Below are 23,393 nucleotides of genomic sequence, written 5' to 3' on the forward strand. Positions count from 1 at the left end.
GGGAGGGAAGGAGGAGGGAGGGAGAGGGAGGGGTAAACTCAGGTCAGGCTGTTTCTGCCCTGCTGGAAAATGCTCTTTTGTTTCCTACTTTATGAGTTACAGGCCTGTAACCAGAATCTCAGCTGCATCACAGCATTTTGTAACATTCCTTTGCTTGCAAGGATTGGCTTTCCTGTCCTTATGGACTTTTGTTAGCATTGACTCATCTTACAGTAAGACTTGCCCATGGGTTTAAAATGTTAAGGGTAGATCTGTTTTGAATGCTCGAATCATTCTATTGTGATTCTTCGAATTTTCAATATTAAAAGGATGTTCCTTTTTTATATCATGCTATACATTTTCATGTTAGAGTATTTATTATGCTCCTGTTGTGCCTGCTAGGTAGCACAAATGACAGTCCCCTCCTGCCCTCAAAGAGGAGTCTATGCATGAATGACAGCATCTAATTTGATTTTATCTTTTAGTGTCATTTGGGATTCATGGCATGAACAACAGCGTAAGAGTCTGGAGAGCACAGTGGGTGGGCTCTGTTCTGTGTTTATTTATTGTATGTAATCTGGTGTGCATGCATGTAGACGTCTCTGTGTGTGGGCTCATGTGGGAGTGTGTGTTCATGGAGGCTGAAGTCTGACATTGGACGTCTTTCTCAATTGCTTTCTTATTCATTGAGGTGGGTCTCTCACTCTAACTCAGAGCTTGCTGATCTTAGTGCAGCTAGCCAGCTTACTCTAGGGATCTAGTCTCTGCCTTCCAAAGGCTGGGATCACAGGTAGGCCACTATTCCCATCTGGCTTTTATGTCAGTTTTTGGATCTGATTCTGATCCTGAGTGGGTGGGTTATAAAGCCCAGGAAAACTTGGTTGGAAGCAGCCACTGAAAATACACAAACATTTGAGATACACTGGACAACCTTGTAGGAGGCTTGTCTGCCCCAAAGTTCAGGAGGACCTTTGGTGTAGGTACTATGTTTTCTCCCACAGGAGCTCAGTAAATCTTATTAATTCAATATTAGGGTATTTGGGCTATAGGCTCTGGAAGGTCAATCTTTGATTCACAGGACACCTGCTCATTCAGGAAGCTTTACAGATAGACTTGTCTCCTCTTTCTCACATACTTTGTGCTCAATGTGTGTCCTGGAGCTCCTACCCTGTGAAGAGAAAATTGCTACCTCTCCTTGGGGACAGGAGTTACTGGGATATTGAAGTGGGAGGCAGGGCAGCAAACATTCCTATGTTAAAAATATGCATTAGTTACACAAATTGAGAAAGAAATGCTGGTGGTTGTCTGACTAGCTAGTGGACAGGGTAATTTATGAGCATCTTGTCTATTGCAGACCCGTGGTATGTAAACAAGAGAACACCAAAGATTCTGCTGAAACTGGACCATCAAATTTAGGTTTTGACTTTTCATGAACCCTCAAAAAATCCCCCATTTCATGTCTCCTGACCTATCCCCTACAGATTCTATCAGGCTTAGTAATTAATCTTTTTGGAAAGTTAGGATATCGATCACCCCACTTATACATACGAACTTCCTTTGTTCCTTAACTACTATGCATTTCCTGAACCATTTATTGTGGTTTAGACCTTGAAACATATTTGAGATAGTGTCTTATGTATCCCTGGCCACCATCCAAGCTCACAGTGTAGTCTGATGGCCTTGATCCTCCTACATCTACTTGTGGAATGCTGAGATCACACATCTTGACTCTACATGTGGAATACCATTGTATTAAATCTCCATGTCATTTCATTGAACACTAATGCTGTTAGTCACATTCTAGTGTTTGTAAAAGTTTTAACTTACACATCAAATCTTAAATCACAAAAAAGGAAATGGTGTGATACACCCTATGTCGGACAACACCAAGAGACTCTTGAACTGATACAGAAAGCCAAGCCGAAGCACAGCCCAGGATGGAGAGAAGAGGAACATGCAGAATCAGTTATCTACCGAAAAGGGTCTTTGTCCACATGACCCAGGTGGGTGAGTGTTTCAGAGCTGAAAGAGTGAATAAAAGACTTAAAAGATAAACCAACTCTGGTCAAGTCCTTCCTCCCCAAAGAGAAACTCCACCCTTGAAAGCTGGTCCTTGGGGGACAATGATAGATGGATAGCATGGAAAGTGCTTCAGTTTTCATTTAAATTTGAGTGAAGAGGCACAACATGTTTGTTTTAAATGCAAAGAAATGCAGACATGGCCATCATTCAACACCCTGGGAAGCAGGCACCTATGCTTTGGTAAATTGTTTGCAAACTATAGCTACAGAAAGTTATTTGGGGAAGAGGTGAAAATCGGAGAACACTTCCCAAAGATACCAACTTGAGTTTTAGAGGGTTTTACTTAGTAATCAGACGCTGATGATTAAAAAGCCAGTGGGTCACATCGTCTCTATAGATGAGAACATCCATGTATGAGAAACTGCTTTTCGGCATCTTCTGTGGGGGTGGAAGATGATGTGACCATCTTCCCCAGTGAATTACTAAGATTAAGCTCAAGGAAATGAGGTGCATTCATGGTTTACCTCAGTGGAAAATTCTGGCTGCGCCACGACAGACTTTTGAAATGAAGTCTCTTTCTCCAGAGACCTTGGCACCTCAAGGTTTTTGGGTGATTTATGTAAGCAAGAGCTTGATAACGTCTCGTTATTGCTTCGGAGTCCAAAGGAAGGTCAAAACAAGCCACAAATAACTTAGTGTTCTTTCTGGAAAGTTCTTACAATGGTCAGGAAGAACAGGATATGGAGCGATGTTGACAACAATACTTCAAACTTGCAAAAACGGAGGTAAGAGAGCAAAGGGAAGAAACAGGAAAAGGACAGTGGTGGTTACCTGCTGAGGGGGTGAGCAGATCTTTAAATATTTCATCCTGAAAACACTTCTGTAACGAGAGTATATGAGATAAGTCAAACATGACTTAAAAGGATGAAGAGATATCGGGGCTGAAGAGAGGATTAGTGTAAGAGCACCTGTCTGCTCTTGCAGAGGGCCCAGGTTTGGTTTCCAGCACCCACGTGGGGCTAACAACTGTCCTTGACTCTTATTCCAGGGGATCTGTCGCCTCCTTCTGGCTTCAGTGGGCACTGCATGAATGTGGTATACAGACATACATGCAGGCAAAACACTCATACACATAAAATATAATAAAACAAATGTTTAAAAAGAAAAAATAAACCAAAGAGATGCTTCCTTCCTTTTTCTCCTCCTCCTGTTTATTTATTAATCTATTGATTGATTGCAAAGCCTTTCTCAATCATTGTGCCTGGTATTAGCACCTTGTATTTGTAGATATTTGTCTTTATGGATACCCATATCATGCTGTGTCCTGATTACCCACTGAAATTTCTGTTTTCCATGAGGTCACACCACTTATCATCCCACGTGTGGTACTCTTACTGTCCCTACTATAAGATATTTGTTGTTCCAAAAGAGTTCCTCATGTACTACGAAGCTCATTACCAGGGTCTCTTGAAGTTGTCCCAGCTGTGGAGGAGTCTGTCAGGTTAAAGGAACAATATTCCCTTGATAAATTATAGATAGGAAAGAATTTCACAGGGACACAAGTAAGGAAAACGTATTGTTTGCCTTTTACATACAGCAAATGTGGGCTTCTGACCTGCCTAAGGAGTCCACATTCCCCTTGAGACTGTGTCTTTGCACTTGATGTAGGCTGAAAGGAATAACCACTGAAAAACAAGCAGGGAAGCTGTAGGTTAAGAGGAGAGCATTACCTGTTCTCTGGACAGGAGAAGACAGTAAAGATCAGCATGATGTTTCAGGAAGATATGTTCTGTGGCTAGAAATCACCACAAGCTCTAGTCCAAGTCACAAGCCCACCCCCAAACACAACAACGTGCCTGTCTTGATATGTGCAAGACATAGCAAAATCCATGTTACCTGGAAAATACCTTAGTGGTAAACTGTGATCAAATCCAAGTCACAAGAGTTAGAACATCCTGTCACCAACTGGCTGTGCATGCCACTTCGTGTCTTTCCCTCACACTGTGGCACAGGTCCAGACTCACATCAATGAAGCCTTGTGTCCATGTGTTAGGGAAGGTTTGGATGAAGAAAGAGAGAGGAGACAGGAAGGGCTGGAGTGAATGTATATGACTTCACTTTAATAATTACCATGCTGACAGATGAGAAAGGAAGGCTTTGCTCATTTGATGTAATTTGTGTAGAGTTCGCAGAGTGAGGAAACAATAGAACAACTTTGAAACCATCATGGTGTCAGTGCATACATGGGAGAGGAACCCAAACAGTGGAGATGTGTACAGTACTCAGGGATTATGAGGCCACAGAATATAAGATTAAAGAAGAGACATATTATTCATTGGGATAATTTTTGAAATAATGTTTACCCCAAGGAGATATCATCAATTCCAAGGATGAATCAGCCTGGACATACTAGGAAAGAAAGTCTATGATGCTCACAGGAGTGAAGATTTAATAACACCCCAGGGGGAGTGATTGAGCAGAGAAGCAAATGCTACTGCATCTGTTTGGTAACACCTGTTAGTGCACACTGCCTGCATCTGTTTGATAACATCTGTTAGTGCACACTGCCTGCATCTGTTTGATAACATCTGTTAGTGCACGCTGCCTGCAAGAAGCCAGCAGCAGACATAAAAGTACCTTAATTTTGAAACCAGCATGGAAAAGACACATGGGATATTCAGAGAGTGCATATGTGTGATTAGTGTAAGATTGAACAGTAATTAACTATAACTCATGATGGGTAATGCTTGGTGTGTCCTCTCATATTGTAGATCCATCTGTAAAGCAGGATCTACAATAAGAAAATAGCAATAGAGAGTAAAGAACCAGTGTGTGACCCCCCTCCTCCCAAGACTTGGGGGTCATCATGGGACAAGAGGGGAAAGACTGTAAGAGGCAGTGGTCAGAGAAGAAAGGACACAGGACCATTGAACCCATGAATCCCAGCAGCCATTGCCCGTACAAGACAGCACAAGATCAAGCCAGTCACCATTCCACACGGATGGTAGGGGCTCAGGAGTACCACCTCTAAATAAGGAGCTTTGGACAGCTGGCTTCTGGGGAAAGGAGAGTCAGTTTTCTTTAAAGATTTGGTCCTTAGTAGGTCAACTGTGGATAGTCCCACACTCACGAATATATGGACAGTGTAACTTGGACTTGGTGAGTTATGAAGAAAAAGGAAAAAGAAAAAGTACATGAAGTTGAGAAGGAGTGAGATGGATCCTGGAGGAGTTGGGGGAGGGGTGAGAGGCGACTATGATCAAAGTAAGTTGTATGCATATATTAAACTGTCAGAGAATTAACACAAATATTATTACTGAAATGAGTGTGTGAGCTTGGAAACAAGCAATCATATAGAAAAGGAGGAACCTGAGACCAAACTGAGCAGCCCAGAGTGAGGTTACCATCAACAGAGTTAAGCTTCCAAAAGTTTTTTTCGTGATATGCAATAAAATACAAATTTTCTTGATTAATATTTACAAATAACCATGTTATAAAAAAGATCTGCATTACTAAGAAAAACTGAATATTGCTAAAGAAATGTAACTTGTCATTAGTGAACACTGAAGCAGGCTATGGGAAATCACACTATGATTATGCAGTTTCAATTCTCCAGCAATTTCATGTAGATCCACAAAATTTAGTTATGATAAAGCTTTAGATGAGTAAATTACTTTTTATACAGTATGAGCCAAAGAGCTAACGAGATGGTACATGTAATTTTTGAAAACAGATCTTGTTCATTACAATGGAGTGTCAGAAGAAAGCAGATGTTTAATTGGCTGTGCGTATCCATTAGTAGGAACCGTGAGGAGAGGAGAAAGAGAAACACCTGGGTGTTTCTAATGCTGAAGCTTTAAACCCTCAAGACAAGATGTGGTCAGAGGGATCCTTGTTGCCTGCACACTGCTGTTTCCAGCAAGGCTTCTGGAAGTCACTGCATGTGCATTGTGTGATGTCTAGAAAGAGTGGAATTACAGGTCAGTGGAACAGCTCCGAGGGTAAGGTGCTTGCCCCCCAGCCTGATGACCTGGATTCCATTCCCAGGACCCACATGAGAGAAGGAGGGAGCTGCTCCCACAGACTACCCTCTCACTTCTACGCTCATGCTCTGGCTTGTGTGCCTCCCCCAAATACGTAAATAAATGCATCAAAAAGGTACTCAGAGTGAGTGTGGTCATACACAGGAAACTGCTAAGTGTCTACGTGACCCCATCTGTGACTCCACTTTAGGGGCAGGTGGACATGTGTAAAGGTGAGACAATTGAATCACACTTGCTGGCTCTTTGGGTGGATAGAATTCCTACTCCCAAATTTCTAATGGCCAATTGCTGTGAGCATTTCAAGAAAGACCTCTTGAGAGATGCTGAGTTCTAGCTAGCATCTAGTCTTTTTATTTATTTTTTGATCACTTCTTCATCATCTTGAAATTATTAAACCAATCCCCCAATGCTATTTTATTCCATTTCTATTTCTAACAAATAGTTTTAAAATTCGTATTGTTTGGGGAAAGTAACAGATCGTGGATGTCTTTGTGTTACACCCTTTCTGCTTAATATGCTTTTAAACTCAAGACCTTTTCAAGCCATCTTCTTTACATGAAGTACTTTTCATTGAGGCAATTATATTTTTATTTTTAGGACATTTGCATAGAGACAACTAAAAAGGGACTTCAATGAAGGCTATGGCTCTTATGCAACCCTCACTTACTTGATTTAATTAGGATGTTCAAAGAAAATGTCAGACACGGTAACAGTGACTTGTACTTAGGGAGAAAAGTTAAAGTGATTGGAGCATCCTTTGGGGACATGGCCTCAAGTCTGCATGCTAGAATGTTCCTTGAGATTCTAGAATTATGTGGGAACTTGACCCACTCTCTTCCCATTGGTAAAATGCAAGGGAAATGGAGCCTGCCCCTAGCTCCCTACTTACTGCTGGCCATATTCAGATTGCTTAGTGTGCTCTGATCATTCACAGCACCTTTTTTAGAGTTGCTATTTTAGTTTAAAAAGCACTGGTAAAGGCCAGAAGTGATTCTGAGCATTACCGAGCTATCCAAGGCACTGCCTCTCTCACATACAGCATGCATTCATTCTGTCTTGTCAGGTCTGCCTTTCATTCAATGGGTTGGGGGTGGGTGGTAAAAAAGACTTCTACTTCGGTGCGGCTGCATGTTTTCCAGGACCAAAGTTACAAAAGTCGGAGCGTTTGCTTGTTTGCGATGCCTGCACAAGGACTCTGCCCCTCTGTGCAGGAGCAGGCAGCCCCTCCACTCACCGGCAGGGCAGGATCCTCACCACATCATTGGGCTTGTACCCTTCGATGCAGACAGCACAGTTATCAAAATCAGACTCTGTTTCCTGCAACAGAAGAATCAGAAGAGCCGACTTCAGCATCTGTCCTGAGCAAACACTGTCATAAACCAAAGGTGAGCTTGCCCGGAGCCAGCCTCTCAGCAGTGTTACCGATTTCTTAATCAATAATCCACCAACTGGCTTAGCTCCCACCCTCCCGAACTTCACCTGCTGTTTCCACGCAGAGGGCTTTTGTGAGGGAAACTCCATTCCCATGTGGCATTTCTAAAGTGTTGTAAATGACAATTATAGGTGACACAAAGTCCCAAGACTGAGGAATGATGTTCATATGAAAGATTTATAATATACTCAGTCCTCTGGAATCTAAAGTGTGTATTAGGAGTAAATACAAATGGAGTTTCGATTTTTTTCTGTATGCAAACCTAAAAGAAGCCCCTCATGGTTTCCTTATGCTATCATGCTGGCACTTATTACTCTCTAGTTGAGGGGGAAAGATACTGATGAAAATAAATGCCACTTCTAAATTTAGTTTTTGTGTGTGTTCATGTGAGGGCACCTGTGTGTGTGTCAGAGCTGTTCTCACCACCACCACCACCACCACCACCACCACCACCACCCCTCCACCACCACCACCACCACCACCACCACCACCACCACCTCCCCTCCTCCACCTCCACCTCCACCACCACCACCCCACCACCACCACCATCACCACACCACCACCACCACCTCCACCTCACCTCCACCACCTCCACTCCACCACCACCACCACCACCACCACCACACCACCACCTCCACCTCCACCACCCCAACCCACCACCACCACCACCACCACCACCACCTCCACCTCCACCACCTCCACCTCCACCACCTCCTCCTCCACCACCACCACCATCACCACTGCCACCTCCACCACCATCACTACCACCACCACCACCTCCACCACCACCATCACCACCACCACCTCCACCACCTCCACCACCACCTCCACCACCTCCACCACTCCACCACCACCACCACCACCTCCACCACCACCACCACCACCCCACCACCACCACCACCTCCACCACCACCTCCACCACCTCCACCACCACCACCACCTCCACCACCACCACCACCATCACCACCACCTCCACCACCACCACCACCACCTCCACCACCACCACCTCCACCACCACCACCACCACCTCCACCACCACCACCTCCACCACCACCACCACCACCTCCACCACCACCACCCCACCACCTCCACCACCACCACCACCACCTCCACCACCACCACTTCCACCACCACCACCACTTCCACCACCACCACCATTCTTACTATTATTGTTATTGAGATGGCGCCCCCCCGCACCCCCCTGCACCCCAGGAATCCTCCAGTGTCTGTCTCCACAAGCAAGTGTCACCACATTTGCCTTTTCTGTGAGTGTTGGGGCTCAAACTCAGTTAGGGCAAGCATTTTACCTAATGAGCTGTCTTCCCACGCTCCTGGCTATCATTTTAAATCAATGTTCTCTTGTTAATCTCAAAAGCATTTTCATATCATTTAAAGTGCTAGAAGAATCAATTGTTCAGACAGCGACAACACCTGATGTGCATGTGAAGGTCAATTCAGTACCAAGTCTCCAGGGGATGCTAAGTCCATATGCTGTACTGTAGCCCACTGTTCTAAAAGACTGGACATTGGGGCAACTTTAGAGCCTGTAGGCTTGGGCTGTACTCCTCTTCATCCTTCCTGGAGGTGGCTCATGGCCTTTGGCTTCTTGTCACTCTTCTATAGTGAGGGAGGAGGCTGGTGAAATGACTTTAGAGTTCTAAGCCCTAGAGTTCAGAAGAGCTAAATATCATTTACACATTTATATCTAAACTTCTGCGGAGAGCACAACTCAGGGTATAAACCCACCTTCTTTCCAAGGACTTTTGGAAAAACTTCCATGGGGTCATACTAAGAGTAACTATTATGCTTTTGTTTCCTGAATCACTTGGAGTAAGGTAAGCAAATACTGATTGAAATATTGAACTTTTGTTTCCTGTTTTTCTTTTTGTATTGATGGCCAGACAGTTTCAACCTAAATTTAAGACCAGTTCTGTCACATGTTTCACGTAACACCTTTGTGTTCTCATCTCACCCAGACTTGGAATGTTTTTTTTTGTAGTTTGTACTTTTCTGAGACAGGGTCTATGTAGTCCTGGCTAATCAGAAACTCACTGTGTATACTGGGCTGGATTGGAACCCCCAGAAATCCACCTGTCTATGCTTCCTGAGTGCTGGGACTAAAGGTGTGAGGTACCACACCTGGCTTCTTGCACACCTTTTAAAGCCCTTCTTTATTGTACACAATGCTGGTTTCACTATGACATTTCCATGCATGCGTATCACACTCTTCCACTTCCCACTAATGTCTCCTATCCCCCACCCTTTCCACGGCTTGTCTCATATTTCTCGAATAGGAACCCTTCTACTTATAAGTGCTTTTGTAAATTCTAGATTCTGCATATGAGAGAGAGTGTGGCATATCATCTTTCTACACCTAACTTAATTTTCTTAACATGGTGGTATCTTGCTCCATTTATTATCTTTCAGATGATGTAATTTCATTCTTCTCAATGTCTCAATAATTCTCCACTGTGTATACACGTCACATTTCCTTTATTCACTCATTTGTTGATGGGTACTCATGCTGGCTGTTCAACTTGGTTATTGTTGCACGCTTGACTTAAAAATTTCCCATGTTTGGTTGCCAGCAAACTGCATGAATTTTATAAACACTTGATGTCTTTAATAAAAACATTCTAAGCACCAGATACGCATAGACAGGACAGGTTCACATCTGTCTTCCCTTCCTTCTCTCTCTTCTACTTCGGCTGTCAGAAAAGACAAGAGTTTCCTTGACTAGGTCCTCATCCAAAAGGAAAAGGGCTTCTCACCTTGTCGCCCTTCCTGATGGTCCTGACCTGGAGCTTGCTGATGGCTTTCTTTGCTGCATCTCCCAGACGGCGCTGAAAAATAGAGAGCTGCTCGTTAACAACAAAGATGTGTGATTCCTCTCTTACATTCTTATGGCATTTCATAAGCCAGGGCAGCTCTCTCTGAAATCGTACACATGTCATGAATGTTAAGGACACTGGGTGGAGGACACAGGGCCTGGGCATTTGCAGAGAGTGGTTCTAGGAATCAGGGTCATGAAAACACTGTTGGAGAGAGGCCCTTGTTCCTAGTGTCAGGTTCACATGACAGTTAACGTATGGAATAGAAACTTCCTAGCTTCAGTGTATCTGTACAGACTGGCAACTAGCAAAAATAAAATGTTTCCTAACTTGTTGAGGTAGCTGGCTAGTGTGTGACTTGAGTGAACAGCCCCTCTTTCTCACATCAAGAACTTGTTTTTGCTTGTGTCTCTCACTTTGCTCATATAGACCAACTGATGTAGCCTGCAGTATACGCTCAATCACCGTCTTCCTGTGTGTGCATTTGAGTGTGCTGTACATAGAGGGAGGAGACGGCTCAGTAGGTAAAGGTTTTCCCATGGAAGCATGAGGATCTGAGCTCAGAGTCCCAGGACCCCAGGAAGAGCAGCTGTGGCACCTCAAGTGTGTAACCCCAGAGATAGTGGATAGTGGAGACAGGTTGATCCCTGGAGCACTCTGACCAATCTAGCCAATCAGTAAGCGCCAGGTTCAGTGAAGAGCCTTTGTCTCAAAAAATAAAGATAAGATCGACAGAGAAAAGCCCATTTGCCTCTGGCTTCCACATGCATTTGAGTTATGTGAGTGTTCACACACACATAAATGTGCACATTTACCCACATGAACACATTTAACACACACCCACACCCACACCCATAGATTTTAGCATTTAGGTTAGTAAATAATTGCAAACCACATACTTGGAGAATCGTTATTACGCATGTTAAGGAAGAATATATCGTGCCCCAATTTTGCATAGGGAAAACTGCTGTCCTAATGAGTCTTCAATGGCAAGGCAATGAGGAGAGGGTGTGGGAGTCAAATCTTAATCTGTTGAGGGAAAACGGGATTTCTGTGTGTGCTTGCAAGCATTTCCTGCATGGTTTGCCTTACTCTCTTAGCATGTATGCATCTGGCCTGCAGTAGATGCATCTGCAGCAGTGAAATGTAGTTGAAGGATTCAAATTAGTAGGAAATTGGTTTTGTTCAGATCTTGATGATATTAATAATAATGTGCAGTTTTCTTTTATGAGTTATGATTTTTTAAAATTTGAATTGCCTTTTTTTCCTTGTGCTGGGGATTGAATCTAGGCTCTCATGCTTGCTAAGCAAGCACTGTACAGCTACACCCCATACTTTTCTCCTAAGAATACTGAACATGCCAGCTGTCTTAGTTACTTCCCTATGGCTGTGAGGAAACACCGTGACCAAGGCAACTATGGAAGGAAGTGTTTATTTGGGCTAATGGTCCCAGAGGGATAAGAGTCCATCACCGTCAAAGAGGGGATGCCTGGCAGGTGGCAGGCAGGGTGGCTGAACAGGAAGCAGAGATCACACAAAGAATAGTGCCAGGCTTTCACCTTCCAGAGCTTACCTCTGCTGACATAGTTCTCCCAACAAGGCCACATCCCCTAAGCCTCTCCTAACAGCACCACCTACTGGGGGCCAGTTATCCAAATGCCGGAGAATAAGGACACATCGAATTCAAACCACCATAGCAGTGAAGCCTACAATGTCCGCGGCACCACTGAAGTGTTACACTTCCTTACCCTTCCTACAGCCCCACGAGAAAGGTAGATTCTTCAGAAAGCACTACAGTTTACAGAGCTTGGGAAACTCTACCACAACACAGCTGGACAGCAGTCCAAACCTGCAACCAGGCATCCAGCCACTAGCCAATCAACCTGCTGACCAACCAATCAAAACCTCTCAAGTCCTTATAAATCATTTTTCTTTTATTTAAAAAAGCAAGTAGAAAGTGAGCTTTTCTCTGTGTTATTTCATTTTCCTCATTGATATTTTGTCTAGCCCTCCAGCCATTAATTGGCAACACACACACACACACACACACACACACACACACACACATTTTTGTTTCATCCTTTGTTTTTTGCAACAAGGTCTTACTACATAGCCTGGGTTGGTATTGAACTCAAAATCCACTCAGTTTCCTGAGTGTTAGGACTGGAATCATGTACTACCATGCCTAGCACATATCTTTAATTGTATTTTCTGTCAAATGCCGATCTGGGTTTTAGAAAAAATGTCTCTGAACTATAATCTTCCAAACTCCTACCCTCTGTAGCTCATCACCCAGAAGAATTTCCATAAAAGATAAGTAAATAAAACACTCAAACAGTAGATTTTTTAAAGCATGGGAGAACTTTAGCTAGGAAAGGGGAATTACAAAGGAACTAAGAGCAGTGGATCTCAGCCTTCCTGAGGCCATGATCCTTTAACTCAGTTCCTCACCTTGTGCTGACCTCCAACCATACAGTTATTGTCACTGATGCTTCATACTGTGATTTTGCTACTGTTATGAATCGTAATGTAAATATCTCACGTGACCCCTGTGGTAAGGTCTGGGGGTCACGACCCACAGGTTGAGAACTGCTGGAGAGCAGTGATCTGTGCTGTAAGGTGGTAAAGGTGATTCACCAGCCCGGTGAAGCCTCCAGTCTTGACCAGTAGCTACCATGGGCTGGAAAAAAGGGAAAGACTGACGTCATTTTGTTCTCAGAAGCAAATGTCACAGGTCTTCAGGTCATTACATTTAAAATAAGATACCTGAACCCCAGATAAAGAGACGTTGGACATCTTTCCTTTATTTTTATTTTTAAAAACTACTTAAATTCTTTTATACATATGAACCCTTTGCCTATAAACATGCCTGTGTGTCCCTGGTGCTCATAGAGGCCAGAAAGAGGACATCACATCCCCTGGAACTAAAGTTATAAATGATTGTGAGCTGCCATGTGTGTGCTGGAAATTTACCTCTGGTTCCCTGGAAGTGCAGCCAGTACTCTTAACTATTGAACCATCTCTTCAGTACCACGAAATGTTAGTTATCTTCCTTTTTTAAAGTTCAGAAAAAGTTGCAGTTATGTTTAGTTGGTATTTTAGAATATTGTGTTCAATTTAATCACTTAAATTTTTGTTTGCTTTTTTGTTTTTTTGAGACAGTTTCTCTGTGTAGCTTTGGAGCCTGTCCTGAAACTTACTCTGTAGACCAGGTTGTCTTCGAACTCACAGAGATTCTGCCTCTGCCTTCCGAGTGCTGGGATTAAAGTTGTGCACCACCACCACCTAGCTTCAATTTTTATTTTCCAGTGAGTGAGAGAGTTTAAATTGAGTAGACAATGGTATTTTCAAAAGATTGCTGCAGCTTATACTACAATGCAGCACACCAGAAGTAATCTCTCTCCCTCCTCCCTCCTCCCCTCCCATCTTGTTTCCTGTGTTAGGGTCTTCCTAGAGAACCCAGGTTGGTCAAGTATTTCCCATCACCCTGTATCAGCCTCCTGAATGCTGAGATTGGAGAATATGCCCATGTACCACCACATCGGGCTAAAAATCATGCTTTCAAAATTATATTTCACTTAAGTCAATATTTTAGCAAATGACATTTGCCCTTAAACATGAACTTGTAAGATAAGTTAGGAAAAAATACTTTTAAATTTTGGTTGTGTATTTATCTTTACTTTTCTCTACATCTACATCGAAATTGGATAGTTTTTTTTTTTTTTTTTTTTTTTTTTTTTTTGATTTTTTTGAGACAGGGTTTCTCTGTGTAGCTTTGCGCCTTTCCTGGAACTCACTTGGTAGCCCAGGCTGGCCTCGAACTAACAGAGATCCGCCTGGCTCTGCCTCCCTAGTGCTGGGATTAAAGGCGTGCGCCACCACTGCCCGGTGAACCCAGAGTCATATACATATTATGCACACAGTTAAGGAGCTATACCGTGACCCATGTTTGAAGACATTCATTCCTGTTCTCTCTTCCTAAGAGAAAAGGCTCTTCCTATGCCCTATAAAAGGCATTGCAAGCTGCCTTTCTTAAAAAGATAGTGAAGTGCAATCAGCAAGCTGATGTTGAGGTATCCGGCATCATGACTAACAAGACAGCCAGTGGTTAGGGAATTAGAAAGATAGGCTCCATGTCTAGCGTTTGTATGACCTCAGTCCAGAGGGGACAGTGATTTCCTGAAGGGTCCAGTCACTTAGAAGGCGGGCTTCCTAAGTTCCCAGCACTAACAGCCCAGGAGATAGTGAACTAGAACACAGAGAAGTCATAGACATGAGGCCTTCTAGGCCTCCCCTCCTGGAAGTTACCAGAAATCAAATGGTTCTCAAAGCTGTGGCAGGAACTGAGCGGCCGTTTTGACAGACACTTAGGGGTTAACTGAAAGTGAGGTAAAGCAAGGCATGTCTGCCTTCATTTTATTTCTGGCACCATTAGGATCTTAAACTTTTGGGCCACTTCCTGATCGGTCTGCACATAGGTACGTTCATTATTTAAGAGGTGCTCGTCTGAAGCTGGTCGGCTGGTAGCCCTTTCCCTTTAAGAAAAAGATGCCGAGGTAAGAGACCACTAGGATTTGGAGCTGGAAAGACGGCTTGTGATTGCAGTGCTTGCTGAGCAAGCCTGAAGACCTAAGTCTGGATCCTCAGCAGTCAGGGAAAAAGCTGGGTGTGGTGAGCGCATCTCTAATGGGAGTGGAGTGGGGTGGGGGATGGGGAGATCTAGGCAGGGATCCCTGGCCAGGCAGCCTGATTGAAATTCAAAATCCAGGCTCAGTGGGAAACTGTGCCTCAGAAATTAAGGTAGAGAGAAACAGAGATGGAAATGCCAACATTAGTCCCAGGCTTCTGTATGTGTTCTTACAGGCAAATGCCAACAAATACTACATACAGTACCCTGTTCCTCCGTGAACCACTGAGATTTGCAGAGACATCATACATAATAGCTCGTGAGTCTTTCCAACTTCCTGCTCTGGGCTCTGGGATTGGAGCCTGCCTGTCTTTAGTCATTTCCCTAAAGTGGCTAAGAACTGTAAGCCTTGGACAAAACACTTGCTGCTGAAAACAAAGAACTCATCTCCAAATGGGAACTGAATTGCCCCTGGAGTGGTGAGGACCTCACCTTCCCCAGAGAAACAGTGCTGAGATCATGATCAACCAAACCCCATTTGACTAAGATGGTGTAACACCTATGCTTCCTGTCCCTGCCGCCAGAATCCTGGAGTGTGTGGGTCAACACCCTTGAAGCCAGGACAAGGAAGTCGGACTGCTGCTCTCCGGCTTGTTTTGTTTTTTCTTTTTTCTTTCCTTTTTTTTATTTTATAATTTATTTTAATTTTACATATCAGTCATGGATTCCCTTGATCTGCCATGCCCCCCCCTGCCTTTCCCCCAGCCCACCCCCCATTCCCATCTCCTCCAGGGCAAAGATTCTCCTGAGGATTGAGTTCAACCTGGTAGATTCAGTCCAGGCAGTCCCAGTCCCCTCCTCTCAGACTGAGCTAAGTGTCCCTGTATAAGCCCCAGGTTCCAAACAGCCAGCTCATGCACTGAGGACAGGTCCAGGTCTCACTGCCTGGATGTCTCCCAAACAGATTAAGCTAATCAACTGTCTCACTTATCCAGAGGGCCTGATTCAGTTGGGGGCTCCTCAGCTATTGGTTCATAGTTCATGTGTTTCCATTCATTTGGCTATTTGTCCCTGTGCTTTTTCCAACCTTGGTCTCAACAATTCTCACTCATATAAACCCTCCACTTTCTCGCCAATTGGACTCCTGGAGCTCCACCTGGGGCCTGGCTGTGGATCTCTGCATCTGGTTCCCTCAGTCATTGGATGGGGTTTCTAACTCGACAATTAGGGTGTTTGGCCATCCTATTACCAGAGTAGGTCAGTTCGGGCTGTCTCTCGACCATTGCCAGTAGTCTATTGTGGAGGTATCTTTGTGGATTTCTGTGGGCCTCTCTAGCACTTTGCTTCTTCCTATTCTCATGTGGTCTTCATTTATCATGGTCTTTTATTCCTTGTTCTCCCTCTCTGTTCTTGATCCAGCTGGGATCTCCCGCTCCCCTAAGCTCTATTTCCCTCGACCCTTGCCCTTCTTTACCCCCACTCACATCCATGTTGTTCATGTAGATCTCATCCATTTCTCTGTCATTGGGCAATCCCCATGTCTTTCTTGGGGTCCTGTTTTCTAGGTAGCCTCCCTGGAGTTGTGAGTAGCAGTCTAATCATCTTTGTTTTACATCTAGTATCCTCCTATGAGTGAGTACATACCATGTTTGTCTTTCTGAGTCTGGGTTACCTCACTCAGGATGATTTTTTCTAGATCCATCCATTTGCCTGCAAACCTCATGATGTCATTGTTTTTCTCTGCTGAGTAGTATTCCATTGTGTATATGTATCACATTTTATTTATCCATTCTTCAGTTGAAGGGCATCTAGGTTGTTTCCAGGTTCTGGCTATTACAAACAATGCTTCTATGAACATAGCTGAGCATGTGCCCTTGTGGTATGATTGAGCATTCCTTGGGTATATGCCCAGGAGTGGTATAGCTGGATGTTGGGGGAGATTGAGTCCCAATTTTCTAAGAAAGTGCCATATTGATTTCCAAAGTGGTTGTACAAGCTTGCATTCCCACCAGCAGTGGAGGAGAGTTCCCCTGGCTCCACATCCTCTCCAGCGTAAGCTGTCTTCAGCTAATGATCTTAGCCATTCTGACAGGCTGAGTGGCTGGATCTGATATGTCGAATCTACCCAAAGTCAGGTTCCCTATGGCCTTGGACTCTGGTAGCAAAGGTAGGAAGAACATATTTCATCCAACCATTCTGAGAAATATTCTATCATAGATTCATTACTCTCTTTGAAGCCTTATTCTGTGCATTATGAAAGATAATGCCTCCTTTGAAGAGGAAAAGAATACCATTTTTTCAGGAAAGATATAACAGCCCAACCTGGCAGGGCCAGGACAGACGGCCCAGACTCCAGGGCACAGGAAACTTAACTTCTGAGACATATATCATACATCATATGGTGATTATGGAGCCAGGTAGTGTGAGTTTTTTGTTGTTGTTCTGGAGTGATAAAATAAGAGAAAAAAAGCACCATAAAAATGTTTAAACTGCTCTATCATTTGCCTATGTATATACGTATGTACGTATGCCAATATTCCTTTTGTGTGTGGTCTCTCATTGTTCTACAGCCTGCCAACTAGACTAGACAGACCGGCCAATGAGCCCCAGGGAGCCACCTACCCCCAGATTGGGTCTGTAATCATATACATGCTTTTCAAGAGACATGGAAAAATCACACAGAGAAAAAAAAAAAAAACAGCCCTGCTTTCAGTATTTACAAAGTGTGCACTTTTCAACTAGTATTTGGGATTTCCAAAATGCAAATTAAGGAGCTGATAAATGAAACCGGGGCTTCTTCAATGTTATTCATACTCTGCCTTGGAGCCACCCTCAGGCCCCAAAGCATAAACTTCTTTTGTTTGTCTGAGCAGCAGCTCACTATAAAGCCCTGGCTGGCCTAGAACTCATACGTGAGTGCTGGGATTAAAGGCAGGTGCCAGCATGACCAGCTTGTACATAGACACATGAGCCTTTTAGCTCACCTGTTAAAGGCTTGTTCCTCAGGTGGTGAAACTATTGGGAGGTGATTAGATCCACAAGGATGCTGACTTCATCACTGCATCCATTGATGAGTTCCCAGCTCAAGGATCTAGGAACACTCCCTGCCCCTAATATTTAGAGAACATTTTATTGTAGTCTATAGTCAAAAGTATGAAGATGATACATATTTAATATAGTGTGTTATATGGAAATGTAAAAAAAATAACTTCAGTGTTTCTGGTCCAATATGGCTGTTGATTTCAATGCGATAGACTGGAAACAGGGCATGTCTTGTCTACTCTCTCATGTCCCCTCCGCTAGCTCCCTAGCTCCCTAGCTCCCTAGCTCCCTAGCTCTCTCTCTCTCTCTCTCTCTCTCTCTCTCTCTCTCTCTCTCTCTCTCTCTCACTCTTTCTTATCTTCTTGCCGCTTCATGGTTGCCAAGAGCTCAGCAGCCTCCTCACGGTGTTCTGACTTGTGACGGGTCCACAGCGATGGAGCAAGCCCACTGAGGATGGAAACCCGTGAGATCCTGAGGTAGAGTAGCTTCCCTACATTGACAGCATCCTCTTACGAACTCTGTCAGAGCAAGAGAGAGATGCGGGGTGATGGAAAGAAGCCCCCATAAAGCCGTTGTATGATCTCTCTTGCTTCGGGCTGCTTGTTTCTTTGGCTTTTCTTCTTGGTGTTCTTGAAGACTGGGTTCAAGACATAACACATGCAGTGTGGGTTCTCCACTGCACAGTTACATGCTTAGCTTAGAGTTCTCAGCTGTACCAAGCATAAAAGGGAAGGAGGCATGTGTTGGGACCTGTCGTCTATCAAGACACAGAATTCTTCTTTTGTGAGTCTCAGTTAGAGCGATGGTGAGGGAAGACTTAAAGATCACTTCAGGTAGAAGGAGGAGCCATGGTGGTGTGTACCATCCTTCTGGTCCAGGGGCATCCCCCACAGTGTCTGGTTAATATGCTTATGGAATTCTAGCACAAGTAATTCCAAATTCTGCTTTTTAGTAAAGATTGTCAAGAGTAGGTCATGCTGGTAATTAGATTTATCCATCAATTTGTTCTGAACAGGCGAAAAAAACATTTATATCAAGGTTATTGGAAATTTTTTGACAGTAGTGAAGATAAATTGCTTTACAGAAAATAAGGAAAGAACTATATATTAAGAGAAAAAAGGCCCTGTAAATATCCACGAGATGTTAAGTGATGACGTACCTCATCAAATTCAAGGTACTAAATTGGCGATTTTCTAAATATTTAGGAAACTGGGGGAAAATAAGACATTTTCCTTTCCATTTCCTGAGTCTTAGGAATGCAGAGAAGGAGAGAACAATCACATGAAGCAAAAGCGTGGGACCTCAGATGGAGGACACAGTGCTGGTCTCAGAAAATTGTGTCATTTTGACACGCTGAGTTCTGAGAGCCAAGGGACACCCGAGGGTCTCAGGAGCAGCTTCAGAAGCCAGGTTTCACATGGAACTGTTCCTGCTCCCCCAAAATAAGTCATGGAAGTCATAGTTCCTCTTCTCTAAGGTGAGTCATAGGAGCTAGGGTTCCTCCTCCCACAAAAACCCAAACAAACTCGAAACCCATAAAGGTCATGTTCGCTCCTCTTCCTTGAAAGCCTTCATTTCTGAGAAGTCTGCCTTTACTCAGGACAGAGAAGTGCAGCATAGAAAAATCCCAGAAGAATCTTAGCAGGCTGGCATTGCTACCCACACCCAGTCTGTCACCAGGAGGTTGTACTCTTTGCCCAATCACACTTCTATGTAGCTCTCCATTCTCCATGACCCTAAGGATGATAGATACTTCCTCCTGGGTTCTTTGGTCTTCTATTTGAAGAAGACCAAATATAAACTGATGAGTTCTAATTGCCATGTTGATCTCTTTTTGACTTTTCTTGTTAGTGGTGTGCTAGCCATGACCCTTATGATGAACAAGGAGAGATTGCTCTCCATAACTGTAACAACATCAAAAGTGGATAGACTAAGGAAGACACTCAGTCATATTTGCATATCCCAAGTCTTCTCCAGAGTACCCACTTTTCAGGTAAGCCTGCTGATTCTGATGATTAAGTGGTACCATGAGCTGATGTTTCCATATCCCTTTCTCCATCTCTGACTTCTCTTCTGAGTTGTAGCCTCTTAGTGAAAAACCTCCCAGGCATTTCTGCTCCAGTATCTCATAAGCTTCTAAATTTAATGTTGCCAAATGCAATGTTAAAACCAATGCCACTGGACCTCTTCTGCTTTCCCCACTTGTAGTAGATGTTTGAAATTGAGCTAATTATACCCTTAATTCTCTGCTTCTCTCAAACATATTGTAACTGTATGACTTCTCAGCCGAAGTGGAATGCTCTTGAGAGCAAACGGAAGAGTTAATAATTAGACCGTGTGATATTGTGCACTTCATACAAAACACATGTTTTGTTCTTTATCTTAGTTTCTGGTGAGAGCTCCCCAAATCCCTGCAGTTATGTGATGGGAGCGGCAAATGTGAACCAATCTTGTTATTGAAAACAAGCACTTTCAGTCACCCCTGGCTTTGTATTAATAAGGTGGCTTTTGGAAAGTCCCTAAGGATGGGGCTGCTTGCCTCAGAACTTTGTGGTTAGAGGTGTGAGATTTTCAGACCTACCACCACGTGTGCCCTGAGTGCAGTACTACCTGCTGATGCTCTTACAACAGAAGCCTCTCCGTGAGGGAAGAGGTCGTGACTGTATAATAAATGTCGAAAATAAACTCGTTCTCTCTCTGCCTGGGAAAGAGAGACTGGCGGTTTAATTGATCACCAATGAACAATGATGATTTAATCCCTCCTGCATAGGTAATGAAGCCTCCACATATCCCCAAACAGGGTTCAGAGAACTCCCAGGCTGCTGAGCATGTGGAAGTTGTCCCTCTCAGACAGGATATAGAAGTTCGATACCCTGCCTTCCATACTGAACTTTCTGTCCCTTTTAACCTGGCTGTCCCCGAGCTGTAACATTTTTGAATGAACAGGAAAACATTAAGTCAAGAGCTTGCCTGTGTACAATCTGTCTTCTAGATGCACAGGTATGTAACCTGGACTTGATCCACATCTAGAGTGCACAGTCATGTGGGACAGAGCCCTTCCTTCACCTTGGGGTTTGACATGTGTCAAAATCAAGTTAGAGTATTGGTAAAGGCACAGGAGATGCCGTCCCCCATCCAGGGAGCAGCATGTAATGGCACACAGGTAAAGCCACGGAACACGTGGTGACATATAGATCAATAGAAATGGGCTGAGTTTAGTTATAAGAACTAGTCAGCAAGAAGTCTGCTATGGGCCAGTTTATAAATAACATAAGCCTCTGTGTGTTTACTTGGGTCCAATTGGCTGTGAGGGCTAGGTGGGACCGGATGGGACCGGAGAAACCTTCTAACTACATTGTTGGGGAATCAGTTAACGTGAGAGAAAACCCCATAGTTGAGGCAGAAGTGTACATGTTCTCATTTGGGTGAAAGCATAGAAGGAAAAACAGGGCCTCTTACCCCTTCTATATTGGCTGGCACGAGAGGTGTAAACTAAGACATATTTCTATGTTCTATATTGGGTCCACAAGAACTTGAAAAAGCTCCGTAATTTGACACTTTAGCCTTTTGATGAGACTGTAGTCCAAACCCACCACTGTCCATGATAATTATGGTCCTCACATGGTGTCTGCTGTCTATTTTAACGTGTGCTCCTGTTGCTGCTACTATGACACAGCTGTAAGGGCAGAGCCCTTGTCTAGATGACAAATGTGAAAATAGCCTTAAAAAAATTCATACACACACCAGAATTGCCGGATGCACACAGAGGATATGGTCAGAGTTTTTCCCTCCGGGAAGACTGGAGGATAATTGCTGGGGGAATTTGGTGTGGGCAGGATCTTTACTCTGAAATGCATAACTTTCGTTTCATGGTTACTATAATTTTACTCTGCCTATGCACTATTGTTTGAATTTTTAAAAGTGTTTCATGGCATAGGAGTCTCCACGAAAACTAGATTTTTTTTTTTCATCTACAGTGAAATTTTTAAGAATTTATTTTTGTTTTGAGACAGGGTCTAGGTGTGTGTTTTGTTTTGAGGCTATGACGTACATTCCTGTGGCTAGCTGGGTATTATATTTATAAACCACCTTTTCCTGTAGTTCTAGAAGAAAGTTGGAAAAATGATTCTATTCTGTTTCCAATTGTAACAACCTCATGTATAGACTTCTATATACAAGAAACGAGCTATTAACATTTAAATACTGATTTCTAAGAATTCTTCTCTTTGCTATCACACATGATTTTATTGACATCCTTCTGATAATGCCACACGTTTCTTGTTTGACCCTCACAGCACGACTCCAGGGCTGGCATGCTGTCACACCGACCTTATGTTTGAGTCCACTGGGGCCTGGGCAGGGAAACAGCTCTAAAAGTGTTGCCTCTAGGTCTCACCAAATGTTTGGCCCACACTGACCCTGATTCCCAAGCTGGTGCCTTTAATCACCACCCTGTTTTAGGAAGCACGAAACAGTAGCCAAGGTTCTTATCCACTTTCAGCTGCAGCCCTTTTTCTCGGGGACCCCATGTAGAATACCGCTGTGACTACCCAGCGAATCTCACTCCAGGGGCCGCTGCACCGACTTGACCTTCTCCATGTACAGAACAGCACAAAAAGCCTCATTATCATGTAAGATGCTGGGGAAGGTTTTTAAATCATGAACCACATGAAGCCAGGTGGATATCTACAACATACTAATTCAAGCTCAATCCTTCTTCAGATACCTGCCAGCAGAACACATTCCGATGTGAGGTGAAGTCCTTTCCTGTTTCATCTCAGGCCGTGGGCCTAGAAAGACATGGAGGCTCACTCTTTCTGAAGGTCAATGATACCGTAATAAAAATAAATGATTTAAGTCAACCTGCTGCTTATTATAGATATGGCTTGCACAGCTGCAATGTTCTGTTGAACAGAGTGGAACACTGTCTATCAAAAGATATTTTTTCCTAATCTCTTATTCCATTCTTTAAAAGGGGCTAGAAATGTAGTGTTCACATTGATCAGGAAACAGGGCTAGCTTTTAACATGGTCCCATCACTGAGTGACCTTGGTGATAACACATTGTAATTCAAGGAAAGTTAATAAATGTCTCACTGAGCACACACGTGCCTAAATGGACATACAAGCTCTATCTACGTGCAGAAAGTAGAGTGATCAAAAGGATTACACAGTGAACTCAAGGTCTAACTGGTTCACAGCTTCAAATTTCGTCCTTGCCTTAAGTGCAGGTAGCTGCTTAGATTCCCCATGGGCATAAAAACACATATTTTTATTTATGACTGTCTAATTAGCTGATAACTATCTTTTTAATAATCAATGTACAAATACATCCTTCGTACGGAACCCTATAGGAGCCAGCTGGACACATTCCGCGTCCATCACCTTGAGTCTAACTGGTATTATATGCACTTCTGC

General features: G+C 43.6%; 1 protein-coding gene across 2 annotated transcripts in view; it reads right to left on the reverse strand.

Annotated features, from left to right (window-relative positions):
• The window catches only part of Rnf150 (ring finger protein 150), a 226,823-nt gene that overhangs the window by 65,479 nt on the left and 137,951 nt on the right, over positions 1-23,393 (reverse strand). For both annotated transcript variants that reach the window (XM_037206128.1, XM_028881791.2), the window contains exons 3-4: positions 10,248-10,319; positions 7,279-7,361 (exon numbers count right to left, since the gene is read on the reverse strand). In XM_037206128.1, coding sequence (XP_037062023.1) covers positions 7,279-7,361; positions 10,248-10,319 — 155 coding nt within the window. The remainder of the gene's footprint in view (positions 1-7,278; positions 7,362-10,247; positions 10,320-23,393) is intronic.

This window comes from Peromyscus leucopus, chromosome 5 (assembly GCF_004664715.2).
Source record: "Peromyscus leucopus breed LL Stock chromosome 5, UCI_PerLeu_2.1, whole genome shotgun sequence".
Classification (NCBI taxonomy): Eukaryota; Metazoa; Chordata; class Mammalia; order Rodentia; family Cricetidae; genus Peromyscus; species Peromyscus leucopus.